This window comes from Accipiter gentilis, chromosome 4 (assembly GCF_929443795.1).
Source record: "Accipiter gentilis chromosome 4, bAccGen1.1, whole genome shotgun sequence".
NCBI lineage: Eukaryota > Metazoa > Chordata > Aves > Accipitriformes > Accipitridae > Astur > Astur gentilis.
This window is the reverse complement of record NC_064883.1, coordinates 8755444-8772245: the sequence shown is the minus strand read 5'-3', so window position 1 is coordinate 8772245 and position 16802 is coordinate 8755444. Positions and strand designations below refer to the sequence as shown.

The following is a 16802-nucleotide window of genomic DNA, read 5'->3' as shown; positions in this document are numbered from 1 at the left end:
CCTGGTTTTCGTTTTTTGTTTGTTTCTTTTCAATATTTTAATGGTGTAATGTAACGGTGTAATAATGTAGCACCTTTTTCACGTTTGTCTGTATACAGCCTCCAGGTCAGAGAATTAGTGAGCGTATGCTTAGCTTTTCAGCTTTTTTGCTGACTCCAACTTGTGTTTAATAAAATGTGAAGTGTGAGAAGCGTGATACGGTCTTCTTGCTTTAAAGAATATTCTCCCTCTCCACTTATCTTACAGATAAAGCACTCTGTCTTGTCCAGTCACACCTCAATGGAAAGGTATAATAAAAGTCTTTACTGTAAATCTGTTTCTAATCTGGTTTTGGTAGTGTCTGTTCTTTCTGATTTTTTTACTCTAATGTTACTAGTACTGGATGGAGGCAGAATCTGAGCTGTGTACTTGGAAGCAGACGCAACAAAAGGGAGCTAGCTCACCCCACTTCATCTCACTTCTTTAGCAGCCCTTTCCCTTTTCTTTTTCTCAGCCACCCACTTGGTGAATTACTGGTCAGTCACCAGCCAGCTCTTTCCACTTCAGTTCTCTTTCCTGCATCTTAGGTTCCACTCCATAAGCTCATAAAATCATTGATGGAGAGCAGGCTATGATTTGTAGAGTAGAAGGCAAGGGTATATATTTTAAAGTACTAATGAGGGGATATTCTTTTAGCTACAATACCTGTCTGTGATTTTCTTTTTTTGTAATCAATTGTATATTTTATTATGTCTCTCTTTAAAAAAGGTAATTGTAAATATAGTCAAACTCTGTAAACTGAGGTTGAATTGTTAATCCTACTTGCTGCAAAGAGCTGCCTGGTTCCTTTTATTATTTTAGACAAGTTCTTTTGCTCAGAGCAGCTTGTGACAGCCTATAATTTCTGTGAACTATCTTTCTGTTATTTTTATTTGTGTGTTTTCACAGGAAAAAGCTTACCAAGCAATGTTTTATACACTAACCATTATTCTTTCCCTTTCTTCAGGCAGATGGAATTAAATCCCTGTGAAAATGGCTCTGTAAAAGGAGAAATCAACCATCAAGAGCAAACCCTTATTAAAAGTGTGGAATGTTTAAACCTGGAAACAAATGAGGGGAGCAGTGATGTTTCTGTTGAAGATCACATAACAGAGGATTTGGCAGGTAAATATATACACTGTCTTTTATCCAGAATCATTACTCTTTAAGTGTAAATGGAGGGAGGTGTAGTCTGCCTGTGAGAGCGCTGATACCTTGCTTCCCAGGAGAGGGAATGTCAGTGTATTTTAGTCTGATATCTGCCCATTGTCAAGCCTTGCCAGCATAGCTCCTGCCCTTGTTGGTAGCTAACTTGGGACTGAAAGGGGAAGGAAATTAAAAATTCTTTTTTGGACAAGTGGAGGCTCCTCTAGATGCTGATTGACATGCATAACAATACAGCCTGGCAGAGTTTGGGCTCTTCTTGCACTGTGGACAGACATATTTATTCCCAGAGGGCCCCCTCCGCTGGGAATGCTGGCACCTCTGCTAGTATGTAGGGCTGCATTGTCAGAAGGGGGACATTGAAGCTTTGTGTACTGTCTGGGAGGGGTTGACCTTGTAGTCCCTCTTGATTGCTCTGACAAATCTTTATGGAAAATTAACCCTTTTTCTGCAATTAAGAGTATACTAGAAAACACCTTATTTCTTCCATTACCTTAGCAATAGCATGAAACTTAGATTTGTGTGTGACTTCAGTAAAACACTGTTGAACTAATTCAGTATAAAATTCCATCCAACCTAGCTATATTGTTAAGGGCTGCTGAACTTAATTTTGGTAAGTCTGTCCAGATAACATATGATTTCTGCTTGTCCTGTTGAATGGACTGTATCTATCTTGAACAGTAGCTTTCTCTGCCTGGCTGTTATTCCAAAACATACGTATGCAGTCAGTGAATCAGCTGAGGATTTTAACCCCAAGTTAATGAACATGGTGAATTTGCTTTTACTTGGGTTCTCTTGGGAGTTTTTCCCATTTCTGGTGTTGTGTTGTGTAGCATGGCAAGTCCCTGCAGAATAACATGCACGTGTCACCATTTAGCATAATACCTCCAGAATACAGTGCTAAAGAAAAGAGAGCAAACTAATTCAAGTCAGGTTGTTGGTATCATTTAGCTGCTGAGGTTGTTCCTGTGCAAAAAAGAGAAAAGCCTGTTCCGTCTTGGGTACACACATTTTTGTCGTAGAGTTTTTCTGGCAGTATGGAATGGAGTAGGATGTGCAGTGCCATCTGTATGGGGTGGGCTGACCCAGCCAGCCTGGGGCTCTGTCTTGCCAATGGCTGTATTTGCCTGCCCCCTGTGAGCCCAGGAGCTCTTCCCTCCCTCGGATACTCTTCCCTCCCTCGGATACTCTTCCCTCCCTCTCCCCTTTATTAAGAGCAGTCAATCTTTAAAAACACTCAAGCACTCAAGTCCCATAAGAAATTTCTGTTTGACATTTAGGGCTTACAGTGTTTGAGTTTGAAATTTCAGAGGACCCCAGGCTTTCTGCATAGCACTCCTGGGGAGTCACTGCAGACTTGGGCTGTTTCTCTACTCACCAGCCCATGTGTCTTGGTAAAGGACAGATCAGTGACATCCCTCAAACTCTAGTTCCTTAGCAGAGTCCCTTTGCTTGTGAATGAGGCATGGTCAGTGATGGCTGAGGCCATTTTCTTCTGTGCTGAGGATAATGGCTGAAGTCTCATTGCTGTTACTGGGCGCGAAGGGTTCTTTTTTTCACCCGGCACCAGGCTTATGCAGTGGTTCTGCAAGTAATAGGGACTGCTGCAAGCTTGCTTTCAGACTTCATTTGGAGGAAGAGAGTTCCTTGCAGCTTGATCCCTTCAGACAGAAGCTCAGTTCCACTTCAGATCTATAATCCTCACTGGCACTTGAAAGTATTCCTTTCCTGAAGAGACAGGTTCCCTGGGAAATATTGGATGCTAGTTTGACAGTCTGGCAGCAAACTGTGTAGTAGCCATGGCTTGTACGCTGCAGATGCTGTGAATATATCATTTTTGCTTCTTGACTTGTTCTCTGCAGTTCTCCATGAGGTCAGAAGGTCTTACCATGCATGGGATCTATAAGACACTGTCTTCCTTTGGAGGTGCTCATGTAGTGCTCTGTGTATTTGAAACAGATGTGCTTGATCCCAAAGAAGAAATAAAGTAGACTACAGCAGGGAAGAGGCACCTGGATCTTCTTCTGGGAAACTTTAAAGATATTCCTACAAATCGGGGAGAACATAGCAGCCTTTGATAATCATAGCAGTATTCATCTAAGCAGCCAGTTTACTTACTTATCAGAAGGAGCAAACAAGTCACTATTATTCTTTTGCTTTTGAAAATGCACTATGCCACTTTATCAGCGCTGGGGAAGTTACAGCCATCTGACAAGTAATCTTTCTTTCAAGGAGATGGGTCTACTCCCTGCTGCACCCAATCACTTCTTCAATGCTCTTCTCTCATAAGGCTGTCCTCGCTGAGGATGTGTGGGCTCACCTGCATTGGAGCCTGGTGCTTGGTCTGTCTGATTAAAAGAAATGGGGAGGGGACTGGTTGAAATGTGGTCTGAGCACCCAACAGACCTGTGGTGTGAGAGTCATGGTGCTGGCAGGGAAACTTTCAAACTTGCATGATCCAGATATCCAAGTGCCTTCCTTCAAATAGAAAGCATCTTGATGAACAGGAATAACAATATGGGTATGTGGCTGTTTTCTTTTTCTATTTTTGTTTTTCTTCTGTTTCCTATAAATGTAAGGCATTAAAGAAGATGGAGAGAACAAGCTGCAAGCTGTAGAAAGCTGTGGTGCCCACAAGTTGCTGCAGTCCGAAACGAATTCTTTAAGTGGATTGACTCTGTGTGAGGAAGACAGAAATGAAAATGATTCTCCTACCTTCTTCAGTGTCATGAGCAATAGGTAGTACAGATTTCAATTAAAAGGATTATTGAAACTTTGTTAAGCCTTTAATTGACTCATTTTTAAGACTCTTCTGTCTGTAAAGCTGTATTTGCTGAGATTATTTAACACGACTGCATACAGCACAGTAATCGAAGAAGATATCCTTTGTAGAATTAGCTGTACAGAGTGGAGTGGAAGGTTTTTTCCTTGTTTGTAATTGCAGGCCTTGCTTGCAGACCCTCAAATGTGTATTTTCTGCAGTCATTTACTTTAACCTAGTGAAACAAAAGCCATGCTGGTGGTTCAATGTATATAGATTTGACTTCTATGCAAGTGAAGTGGGCATAAAATGTAATTTTGCCTTTAGAAGTTGCACAAAAGCAGTTGTTAAGGTAACAATCTCTTCTGCTTGTCCTGGACACCAGGTTCAGTGATATTGAACTTCGGGAGGAGGAGGGCATACCAACAGAAGAGTTTCTGGAGTCATGTTACGCAATTGTGCCCGTTCTTGGTAAGCAGCTCCTTCTTTTCTTCTGGCTCCTTTTGACTGCTGCCAGCTGTGAGAAAAGGTGGAGCCATTGGTTTGGAGAATTCGGTTCTTTGCTAAACTGATATAATAGAAACAGTCCCTATCAGCAGAATCAACTTGACTGGTAGTGAAAGATGTTTCTCATTCCTTCGCTTTATAGAGGATCCACTCTCATTCAGATGGGACCCACGTATAAGCTGTCTAAAAATCTATGGGTCTATCTGGAACAGCGGTTTCTTCCCCTCAAAAGAGCAGCATGGATGCCCTACACATCCAGTACAGCTGACAGCACACCATCAGCTGTACTACCTATTTGATTTTTCCAGACTTCTACCTCCAGCCAGTGCAGCCCCCCACCTGCTTGACCCCTGCATCTAACGGTGGATGTGAGGTCCCTGTGAGCATGCACCCTTTTGAAGAGTTCCAAATTGTAGGTCAGTGTATTTTAACACTTGTGCCAGCTGAGGTGGATTGGTTCTACCCCGAAGACAGACTTCAGTTTATGTTGTTCATTCAGTATTCTCCTGCCATTTAGAAGGGTTATTAAGAAAGTAAATGAAATTAATTGTTTCTAAGACATGAGGACTGGAAAAAGACACAAATTAAAAATATGGCCCTTTTTTTTTGTTCTAGACAAGCTGGGACCAACTGTTTTTGCTCCTGTTAAAATGGATTTTGTAGGTAACATCAAGGTAACAGCTTATTTTTAGCACTGATTTTTTTTTTTTTTTTTTTTTTACTAAATATCTATTTTAGGCACTAAAGCTCATGAATCGTTGTTGTAGGAGTCAATACTGGAAGGCTATTTAATATTTGGTAATGTTACCATCTGTCAGATCAGAATTCTGAAATGTCCCTAATTCTGTTCCTACAGTATATGCTGTGTTTAAATCCAGTTGTTGTGTGCAAACTTATAAAATACTTGATTGACTGCCAGGTAAAACATCTGTTACACCTAATGAATATGACTTTGATTCTAAGCTGGATAGGTTGTACATCATGATGTGATGGTAGCAATATTGACTTTAGATGGTAAAACAAATGGAGGAGGAAAAAAAAAAAACACCTTTCCTCAACCAAGTAGGAGGAAGTTACTGCGTTCAGAAGCAGCTTCTCAGCAGGTCGGGGCAGACCCTGCAGCCTCAGTTCTTGTTCTGGAAGTTCTTCCAGCTCAAAGTCTGAAAAGGTTTGAAGTGCTGCTTGTGAGATAAGATGTATTCATAGCGAGACTTTTCATAGCTTTTCTTTAAAAAAGAAAAAGAAAAAAAGAAAAAGAAGAAAGAAAAGCAAAACATATCTTCTGAGTGTATGGCAAGGAACATTGCATACATTCAGATTTGTTTGGTGCAAAGTAAGACAGGTATCCGCTTATCTTACTGAAGGTAGCCACTAAAAGACTGAAAATAACAAGAGAGAAGAATGTTATTTAAAAAAGGAAAACCTTAAATGTTTATTGTCAAGTGATAGGCAACTGTTCCTTTAATGTAGAAGAAGAATCTGTTTATCTGCCCCTTATATATTTTCTCTCTTGTTTTTGTGAGGAGTTGTGTATAACAAATTTGGAAATACATTAAAAAGCTTAAGCATGCTGATGACTGCTAAGTGTAATTGAGAATTTGCAGCTTAGCAGTTGTCAGAAGGTAATCTTGTTTGTACTTGAAGTTCGGGGCAAATGGGACTTTGCTTGGAGAACGGGGTGACTTAGCTCCTTTCCACCAGTGTGGAGGATGCCATGTGAACCTAAAGCATTTTGTAAGACAGAAGTGGTAGGTTCCATGTAAAATTTTGACTGAGGTGCCTTTTTTTGGTTGTGTTAGCCAGATGGCTAGCCAGATATGTCTGGGTTGGTGTCCAGGGAAGGCATGCCCAGTGTGGCAGGGCAGCCGTGCCGTGGGGAGTGTGGGACTTGGTTGGGGATCTGTGGTATGCCTTTGCGGGGAAGAGTCCTGGCAAATAGGTGGTATTTATAGGATGGGTCACTGTTTTTAAAAGCCTAAAGCCTCGCCTCTTGTTTATTCCTCCAGAAAATAAACCAGAAATTTATAACCAACAAAGAAGAGTTTGACACCCTTCAGAAGATAGTGCTCCATGAAGTGAATGCTGGTGTAGCACAAGTTAGAAACTCTGCTACGGAGGCTCTTCTGTGGCTGAAAAGGTAATGGCCTTGCATCTACTTAAACTATGAACTGCTGAGATGGATTGAGGGGCCTCTCACCAGTGCAAGCTTAGGTACATGGAGCAAACTGGTTATTTTCCACAGGCTCCATCAATCCAAACTGGCTAGTTTCAAGTTTAATGTGTTGTCTGTGGCTGTATCACTGCAACTTCGCCAAAATGCCTGAAAAAGTGATCGCAGGCAACCTTTTTTTCCCCATAAAAGTGAAATTACAGTGAGTGACTGATCCTGCTGGGCCAGAACATCAAGCAGGTGATTTCAGGCTGCAGCAGAAATGTTTTAGCAAAGAGTTTTTTCTTGGGCTAGGAGAGAGGTTGGAGGAGGTGGCTGCATTTTTTTAATTCAGGTTGAAAATGTCACCTTAATTCTGAGTTTATTGCACTTCTGAATTGTATTACAACTTTGGGGGCTTTGTTATGCTTTGGGTTACTTTGTTATAAACATGGTTTCTTTTTATTTCGTGGGTTCATCCTGACAGAGGCTTAAAGTTCTTGAAAGGGTTTTTAACAGAAGTGAAGAATGGGGAAAAGAATATCCAAACAGCTCTGAGTAAGTGCCAGTTGCTTTATTCTTCATGTGCTTCTGAATTTACATGCTTGGCTATTTTCCTTCTCCTTTAGAACCTGCTTTTTCTCTTCTTCAGTGACTAATGATGCAAGTAATCTCCAAGACATAACTTTTTTGAAAACTGCAGTTTTTTAAAATGGCCATCTTCAGGCACATTACTAGATAACTGGTCAATGTTGATTTAATAGCAGATAAAGATTCCTTTAATTGGCAATTTTTTGGCAAGGGAGACAGTCACATCTTAGGGAAAAAAAGTGCTTTGTCTCATTCCATTTTCTCTACTGGTTTGGAGCAAGAGTGCTCTCAAATTTATAGATGCTGTTGTGTTATTTTTTTAGTTCCTTGTGATATCAGCCATCACTCTTTGAAGTCACCTCTTTGCCAGTGTGGTGGTGAATTGCTTGTATCAGGAAAGAAGGTTTTTTTTCCAAGTACACAATTTCTGACACTTAGTCAGGCTAGTGCCCACAGCAAGCATAAAACAAAATACAAACCCCTCTTAGACTTAGGTTATTCTTGAGTAAGACCCTCTCTATGTCCATGCAGTCTAATGTTACGATAATCCTTCAAAACAGTTTTTTTTAAAGCTTTTTTTTTTTTTTTAGTTTCTTTTAAATAGCTAAGCAGTCGTCTGATAGGATTAGTAAAAAGAAGTACTACACTGAAGCATGTAAGCAGCTCTTGGAAGTGGGACTGTAAATACACTGCTACCAGATGTGGATGTTAAACACCCCAGAAAGTCAAGGCACATATTTGACCTTCTGAGTGTGAAGGCTTCAGCACTGAATTACTTCTTGAATTGCTCTGCCTCCACAGCAGAGCCATGCTGCTGGGTTTTTTTCTCACTTATTCCTTCCCTTTCTCCCCCTGAAAAGCTCTTTCATATCTCTATCACCAGTGCAGCTTTGGTTTACTGTTACAGTTTCTTATTTAGGAGTTACTGTGCTATTCAAATCTCAAGTAAAGATGGGGTATACCTTCTCTTTCTACAACCTCAAATATCAAGCTAATGAAATGAAAATAAAAAATGGAATATTCACCAGTTCTTATGATCTTCTGAGTAGCAAACAACTTTCTAAAGGGATTTGTCTTTACTTGGGATTTAAATCTAAGCAAACTTTTCAACTTCTGGTGTTTTTAGTGTCCCCTATATTTGCTGACAAGGCAGAGAATAGACTTCTCAGTCCTGTTTGCTACACAATACTCTTTTTTCTCCTTATTTTATTGCTCTTATTACTGTATCTTTTCTCACAGATTCTCACTCCTACTGTAAAGTAGAAAAGCTGCATTTCCCAGTCATTAGACTGATAGATGAGGAGTACTTCATATTACAGCAAAACTTGTGGCTGTGTTTTACTGACTTTTTATACTGTTCCAATAATAACTGTCTGCAGTCTTTTGAGCAAATGTCCTAAAGCAGCAAAACAGAGGTTCTCTTTCTTCAAGGTGAACAGCTCAGAATACAATGTCAGATACTTAAAAATTCAGCTGAAGGATGAGCATATGAAATGATGACAGTGACAAAGACTGGGAAAATATGGCTCAAAGATGTTTGGCTTTGTATATAGAAACCTTTGTATATGAAAGTGGAGCTGTCTAGGAACATAAGAAGGGCCTTCATCAAAAGCTACACTCAGGGGCACTCACAATAGAGATCCTGAGGATTATTTTAATAAGGGGCCTGTGCTTTCTGTTCCAATGACCCTCGAAACTTGACCCTCAGATGTAAAGAGTTCTTGGTCAATGCCTGAGCTAACCGCCTTGATTGAGGCTGACTAATGGTCACTTTGCAGGATTGTTTGACCCTGTATATTATATTCTCAGACTTGCACTGAACTGAGAACTAGATAGTAGAAGTGTTAGTCGCAAAGCACAGCTAGTCAAATAAGAATTATATTTGCCTTCCTGACTGTTAGAACACTTACTTGCTGCCAGTGAGTTGAAGGAGATTTGACAGCAGAGCTGAGATGCCAGTGCAAAAATCCCAAATCTGTCATCTCGTTTCAGTCATAACTTTGGTCAGAAACAGTCATTATTTGTATCCAGTGGCAAGAATATATCCTTAAATAGTTGTTTCTAAGCTCTCTGTGTTCTCAAAGTTCTCTTTGTGATGCAGGCTTAAAACTGCCATACATCTATCTCTTGATTAATTTTTGGTTTTTTCTTCCTTTAAGACAACGCTTATGGAAAGACATTACGGCAGCACCATGGGTGGGTTGTCCGCGGGGTCTTTGCAGTAAGTATTTATCTTGGTTGCTGATAGAGCTGGGAGGTCTTGTTAATGTGATCTTACGTTGTGTGTAATTAATAAACCATGTTAAAATTATAAGCATTAAAATGAATATAATCCCTTGTCAGACCTTATTTTCTGGCTGAGGATTGTGGCTATCACTATGTTCAGTATTGGGCTTTCAGGGTGAAACCTGCTTTCTGGAGCCAAAACAGACAGATCATGCTTGAATGCACATTTTTTTTTCATTGTGTGTTTTTAAGCATAGTCTTGCAGGGCTATTAATTGAAGAAATGAGGGTTTGAGGTTGCTTTTTTGAGGACTGCTCTCTATTTGGATGTGAGCATCCAAGAATGGTTAGTGCGGAGTGTGTCAGGGAGTTGAAGTAGAATATTTTGGCTAGAGGAAATGGTTTATTTTTGTCCAGTCTGGCAGCTCCCCCTCGTGTCTGTCACTGGAAATTATCACTGAAATTGAAAAAAGAGCCTCATCGAGGCGATCGTGACAGACTGGGAGAAACAGAAATGTCGGGGAAGGCTTTTTAAAGACTGTCTTGAGAATGGGACTTCGATGTTGAAGTGTGTGACACTGGGGTTGGGATCTCCCCTAACAAACTGTACTTTATTTGGGGTTTGTATTTAATTCACTTGCTAAAAATCAGACCTCTCTGAAGATGTCTCAAACTGGGGATCTACATAGAGATAATAAAAAAAAAATAATATATATATATTAGTCTCCCTGTCAGTTCAAAATCTTAACATATGCACATACGCATAAATACGTTAAAGCTATGCAATCTTAAGCGCAAAGAGGGATGTCTTAGAATGTCTTAGAAGTTTTTTTCATGGCTTTAGTTTGATTTCTTTTCCTGTTCTGCTTTGCAAATCTAAAAGCTTTGGTTCCTCTCCCAGTTAGCTTTAAGGGCAGCTCCAACGTACGAAGACTTTGTGGCAGCTCTGTCTGTAGAGGAGTGTGATCCTCAGGAAGAAACATTTTACAAAGGAATGCAGAGGGACCTCAACATTTACTTGCCAGCCATGGAAAAGCAGCTAAATATCTTGGACACTCTCTATGAAGTACATGGTTTGGAGTCAGATGAGGTGGTATGACTACAGCAAGACCGTGTCTTAAAACTTCAGGGACTGTGTCTGTTAACAAAGATTTCTTTTGTTTTGGGTTTTTTTGGACATTTTTTCTGTTCCTTGTATCTTTTCACGTGGGAAGGGTGTTGTGACTGTTTTGGGGGAAGGGTATGTATGATTTTTATTTTTTTGTTAATGCTTGCTTTGTGTTTAAATGCAGAGGTACTGTTTCTCTTTGGGTCATAACTATGTCGGTGATGAATGTTTTTGACTGTTTCTCTCCTGCCTGTGCATGTCCTCTTCTCTTCACCTTATAAAAGTAACAGAGCAGAATTTGGCCTTTGCTCCCGTACCTTAGGAGAGAGCCGTGTGTGGAGTGGAGTCGTTGGGACGTCAGCACGGTGCCCAGGCTGGCGCTGCTGGCTGTGGCTCTCCCATGTCCTGTGCCCACTCCCTGCGGTGGTGTAGGAGGACAGAGGTAGTGAGAGTTATTGTTACCGTGGTAGCAGAAGAGAAGGGCAGCTAAATGCCAGCTTAGAAGGTACGTGGTGAGTTTGTCCCTTAATTTGGGTTGAAGCTTTTTAATGCAGCAGCTCTCCAAATATTACAGAGATCTTCAGCACAGGCGTATGTGGCTGGTGGTCTGAGCTTCCCCAGGAACCAGCCTTTGAAAGTAGGTGTCATGTTCCCTGACCAGCTCCCAGTACATGCCATGTTTTCCCTGTCAGCTCCTGCCAGTAGACCACAAGAAATTTGCTGGCACAGACTGGCAGAGCCCAGCCAGTTTCAACAGTGCTTTACACAAGTAATTGCAAATCATGTCCATCATCCTGGTTTATGAAGGTTTTGGTGGGTTTTTCTATTTTGGGTTTAGGGTTTTCTTAAATTCACACAAAAACGTAATACTTGCTTTTAAATTGAATACAGGTAGCAGTTTAAAAAGCAGATTTCATTAAAATCCTTCCTAGGCTGCCATTATGGGCAGAGACTTCATGAAAGTGGACATGAAATGAGTAGAGCATAGGGGAAGCTAGAATTTGTCACGGAGCCATTACACATCAGGCTAATTACAAACCTTAAAATCTGAAATTATGTAGCAGTGACTGGAAATTAAGAAAGTAAGATTTGCCCTTTTTCCCATCTTGCTGATACAGATAAAAATGTGCTCCTTAACACTGCTGCTGTTAAAAATAATAAAGAAGTCCTTTTAGCTGGCGATACAGTTAAGGACAAAATTCCTAGTTGTGTTGATGACTAGGAGGCTGTCTGTGAATTATTGACTGCCCATTCAAGGCATAAGCGGGTCTCTCAGTGGTGACTTAGGGCTTCAGATGGCTTTGTGCAAAGAGCTGAGTTTAAATCATGTGCAGGAGGAGAGAAGACTGTGCTAATGAGGCACTTAGAATTAATAAATCTTCATAAATATAGAAGTCAGTGTTGCCATACTCACAAAAGCAGTACTGGCTTTTGCTAGGCTAAAAACCATGCTGTCGATAAAGTGAATGTACTGCAGGCCTGCTGCCCTGCATCGCTCTGTGATGGGAGCCTCTCTGCACACCGAATACTTGATCCTTTCTAAAGAGGCTAGTGTTGTGAGCTTTAAGAAAAGCATATGATGCTTGAACAAAAGACCAAATGTCACACTTGGTGTATACAGCAAGGTACCAGGACTCTAATTAGGCATTTAAACAGATGTTCCTGTCACCTTCTCTGAGTTGTGCCTATCAGTAGTTCCTGCACACTCTAAGAGGAATAAGAAGGATGTGGGCGTTTTAGGTTTTTGGGGTTCCTTAATTTAAGTAGTATATATTTATGTTTGAGTACAAAGTCAAAACTTTTGACCAAAGCTCCATTCAATAATTTCACTACTTGCAGTGCTAAGAATGAAGCAGAGAGCCTTTGGGATTCGGCTGTCTGCTTCCTGTAAGCATGAACGCAAAGAAACCACCCCTGTAGTAGAACAACCAACTCTCAACCCTGACTTGGTTTCCTCAAGGTTTTCAGCTGTTATGTGGGAAAATGCTGTAATAGTTTTTAGCTGAATGGTCTGGGAAGGCGATGGAGACCACATTTCCACAGAATATCAGCTGGGGTATGGGGAGAGCAGAAGGAGATCCCTCTTCTCTAGAAATTAACTGTCCGATCATGAAGAAAATTGACTTCCCTTTTTGCTCTAAGGTTTTCCAGTAGCAGGAAAGCGTATTCAGCACTTAAAGTCTTGGAGGTATTTGTGGGGTTTCCATTTGTTTTGTTTGTTTTTGTTTTGTTTTTTAACTAGCGGAGAACCACTGGTTTGTTAGTAGCGCATCAGATCCAGTGTTTGATAGAGAAAGTCGGGAAGCTTTATTTCCTAGGCAGAGAACTTAACAGCTTCATTGGGCCATTAGCTTCAGCAATTACTAACTTCTACCACTCTTCTTTCTTCTAACAAATAGAGAGTGGTCCACATTGCATATCCACTAATCAGCATGGCATCCTGCCTTGGAGCAGGCTTTCTTGTCTTGCTCTTCTGTGTAAAGTTGGTCTTCTGAACTCTGGAATTGGTGCTTGACAACATTCTTAGGAGACTGTGGCTTCAGGGGACCCCTCTGTGCTGGTTGTTAAACAGGGTACTCGTAGAGAAGGAATTGAGCAAAGTCTCCTTGCCTTCAAAACTTGTATTTCACCATGCACTGCTCTTGCAGGGCATTGAGCACTTCTAAGACTTAGGAATGCCGTATTTCCAGTCAAACCACCACTGAGGAAGAAACCCATGCAGCATGTTGCAGAGCTGAGCTCCAAGTTATACCCCTAAGGATGCAACAGACCAGATGACAAAGTGGAAGCAAACACGCTGTGGGAGGATTCGCTTCTTTCTTTTCCTGTGATGTCAGTGTGGCAAGCAGAGAGGACTGCTTTTGATTTTAATAGTTGTAGAGAGCAAGCAACTAACTTTTGGCCTTCAAATTTAGAATTGGAGAGAAGGCTCGGTGTTTTCTGTTTGATTTTTTTGGTTCGTTGATTGGTTAGGGTTGTTTGGGGTTTTGATAATGCCTGGTATTTATGAACAACTGACCTGCATACTGATAGAGGTCCACGTGACTCTCAGATAACAGCACCCTTGCTCTGTATACTTTACATGAACTGCTTTGGTTTCTTAAACTGCACTAGTCCAAAGTTTTTGCGTCCCTTTCCTTTAGAAATGCTTTTGGCTGTTTCCTTCAATGTCTAACAGTTGCATATTCTCAGGGATTTTACTTAGCCATGGCAAAATAAGAGTAATCACAGCCTTACCCTAGGGCAGTAAGGCTGCTTTTTGTGAAATTAGTATAGCTGAGCGTAGAACTCTGATACAGCATATGACACTGACAGTGTCTATCCAGTGTGCATCCTTGCTGAGACATGGTAAATCCCAAAGCAATCTGATAGAAGTGCTATCTAGTACTAAATAATGGCAGTCAGCATATTTGAATAGAGATTATACCCACATCTTTGTCATATAGTGCCATTGGCATTAGAGCAGAGCTCTCAAATAATTTCAGTCGAGTTCTGCTTAGCAATGGGAGGCTTTTATTTATTTTATTTATTTTTTTTTAAATAAACTATGTTCTGGAGCCCCTTCTGCTATTTTAAGACACCATACTCAGTTGCATATTGAAGTTCTGTGACATTACAAATGTAGAATATGAACTGGATACTCAAGTGCTTTAGTGTAAACTTAAGGAGTCATTGAAACATCCCATCTTGACACTGTTGTAATATGGGTCTCCCTTTAACAGATGCACTTAAAGTTAAGGGCCATATACCTTCACTTACAAGCATATACCTTCACTTAACAAGCTTTATGTAAAGCATCGTCAAGATTTAGGTTACAGCTGTTTGTTTTAAAAATGTTTCATAGTGCGAAAAGTGTCACTTCGTTGGCTGAATGTATAAAAAGTATGCCCAAAATGTGCTCCAGTTGTTTGCAGCGTGCTTTGGCAAAGGGGTGCGGACCATTACAGAAAACAGTGTTACTATGTCCGTATGTTGGACCTTCTTATCATTATCACTTCACCTTTTGTGAAAAACTTTAGGGGACCTTAAACTGCCTTTCAGACACCAAAAAAGATCAGTAGCCTGTTCCTACCTGGCTATCTTTCCCTCTTCCCCCATCTGGTCACCACCCCTTCCTTTCCTTCCATTGTCATCTGCTTTGCTACCAGAGCTGTTGCTGTCAAGTGGAAGCATCTCTCCATAAGAGCGCAAAGCAAGAAGTTTTGTAAGTGATACAAATGTAAATGTGGAAAATCAGGCCTGAATTCTTTGGCAGACAGTCAGATGGAGCATGTGCTGCTCTTCTCTGAAGTTTCTCCCTGGTTTGGCGTATTTTGCCAAGAAAAGCCCACCGCTTTGAACTTTTAATTTCACCAATGAAATTTAAATTGGGACACTTCAGACTTGGCAGTTCTACCTATTACAAGTGAAAGCACAGGGGGTTTGTTTTTTTTAATTGACTTATTTCTTTTCTCTTACCTGCGTAGTACAGATAACAAAAGGAGAACAGGGTGGAAATGACTGAATTCGTGCCTCTTTGCTGCATTCTGTAGCCCCTTGGTGAACAAACCCTGCAAACTACTGCATGCTCCAAGCAATATAAAATCACCCTTGTTGCAGAAGGGGTATCGTAGCGCACTTACTGGTTCTGAGCAAGTCCAGGCAGTAGCTGATCCTGCTCACAGTTCATACAAGGATTTAAGCACTTGCTTTGAAGTTAGAACATAGGCGTATGCTTCACTTAAACACGTGCACTTTCCCACTGGCATGCAGTTCTTCAAAATGTGGTCTTTGACTATCATTTTTAATATCCCTTTCTTGGTATAGGATTTCTACCCTCAGATACTCCAAATATGCTAGAGGCGGATTTTACTTTTTTTAATATATGAAACTTCCTTGGTTTTATATCCTGATTTCTGCTTAACACTAAGTTTGTTAACTTTATTTTGCATTGCAGCATTTAGGGGGTCCCAAACTTATCAATTCCTTTATTTAAAGCCATCTTGAAAGTTTGAGATTTATGTCTACTTGAAGCTAAATAAGTAAATTGCATTCCAGAATATGGTGACTAAACTGAAAACCAAAGCAGCTTGCTTTTGTGGTTTCCTTTCCTATTTTCTTTTTTCAAGCCAATTTTGGGCATACATTTTACCAATGTCAAGCTGAACTTGCTGCAAGCCTTGCTTATACGTGCTAAAATACATTACATACATACCGAAATACATTTAAAGATGAAGAGAAGGTATATTGCCTCACACTTTAAATTTACTTAATTCTAAGGGCTTAATTCTAAGGCCCCCCAAATCACCTCATCCAGTGTAAGCATTGCACAGATTGTGCTATCATAAGCAGTTCAGTCCAAAATACTTTGGAGTTTCCAGTCTGCACCATCTCTCAAATCATACAGCATCTGTCTCTTCTTTTGGAGCATTGTTAAGACCTTTGTCAGACTTTTATATTATTTCATTATAATAAACTTATTTAAAATAAGCATGTTTTAAAATCTTGCTTTCTCCTTGCATGGATTTTGTTCCTTTTATTATGATAGAGGTCCTAAAGTGCTCTTCAGGACCGCATCTGTTCTAGGTACTGTGTGAACAGTCAAAAACAGTGAGTTTTTGGTTCACAGAAACTACCTGTATGTATCTTTGTACGAAGAATGTTAACACACATGGAGCCTGTTTTTGATTACGAGAATAAAAGCTGTGTCTGGCATATGGTTGTGGGTCCTTGGCCGGTGTAAATATGTGAAGGCTGTAGTTACAAAAGCCAGTGTGAGAGGAATTAGAATTTTAAAATTGCATGTATTAATTGTCCTTCTTTTGCCTGGACTTGAATCTCTTCTGTAGAGATTTCAAAGACTTCAGAAACTCCTCTGTGGTCATCTGGAGATGCAGATTAAGACTGGGGCTCCTTAATGAATGTGGGTGTAACATCTCCCCTCTCCCTCCCCCCCCCGCCTTTTCTTTCTCTCTGTGTATAAACACAGCGTGGACCTGAGAGCAGATCTGTGATACCCAGTTGTCAGTCTCTAGCAAGGTCAAGTCCCTCTGTTAAATGGCAACATCCAGGCAGAGATCGGTGAAGCGGTGGAGGCATTTTCTCAGCTGGAGAAGAGAGATGAGACTGAGCCCCTGCCTGTGCCTAACCAGCCCTGTGGCAGGGGGAGGATGCACGTGTCCTGTTGCAGCAACAGCAGCACTGCTCAGCTAAAGCTGGCTGTCTCCTGTGAGATACAGGAGACTCTGAGCCCTTCCAATTGCCGCAGGCCCCAGAGCATCAGCTCTGCAAAGGCTGAGA

At 40.8% G+C, this 16802-nt stretch overlaps 1 protein-coding gene across 2 annotated transcripts in view; it reads left to right on the top strand.

Moving 5' to 3' along the window:
• Positions 1-16217, top strand: part of PLEKHA8 (pleckstrin homology domain containing A8) — a 34214-nt gene extending 17997 nt beyond the window's left edge. For both annotated transcript variants that reach the window (XM_049798384.1, XM_049798383.1), the window contains exons 6-14: positions 247-287; positions 986-1143; positions 3762-3921; positions 4329-4414; positions 5066-5124; positions 6457-6587; positions 7087-7157; positions 9350-9411; positions 10317-16217. In XM_049798384.1, the coding sequence (XP_049654341.1) occupies positions 247-287; positions 986-1143; positions 3762-3921; positions 4329-4414; positions 5066-5124; positions 6457-6587; positions 7087-7157; positions 9350-9411; positions 10317-10514 (966 nt within the window). In that variant the 3' untranslated portion in view covers positions 10515-16217. The remainder of the gene's footprint in view (positions 1-246; positions 288-985; positions 1144-3761; positions 3922-4328; positions 4415-5065; positions 5125-6456; positions 6588-7086; positions 7158-9349; positions 9412-10316) is intronic.
• Positions 16218-16802: the final 585 nt, after the last annotated feature.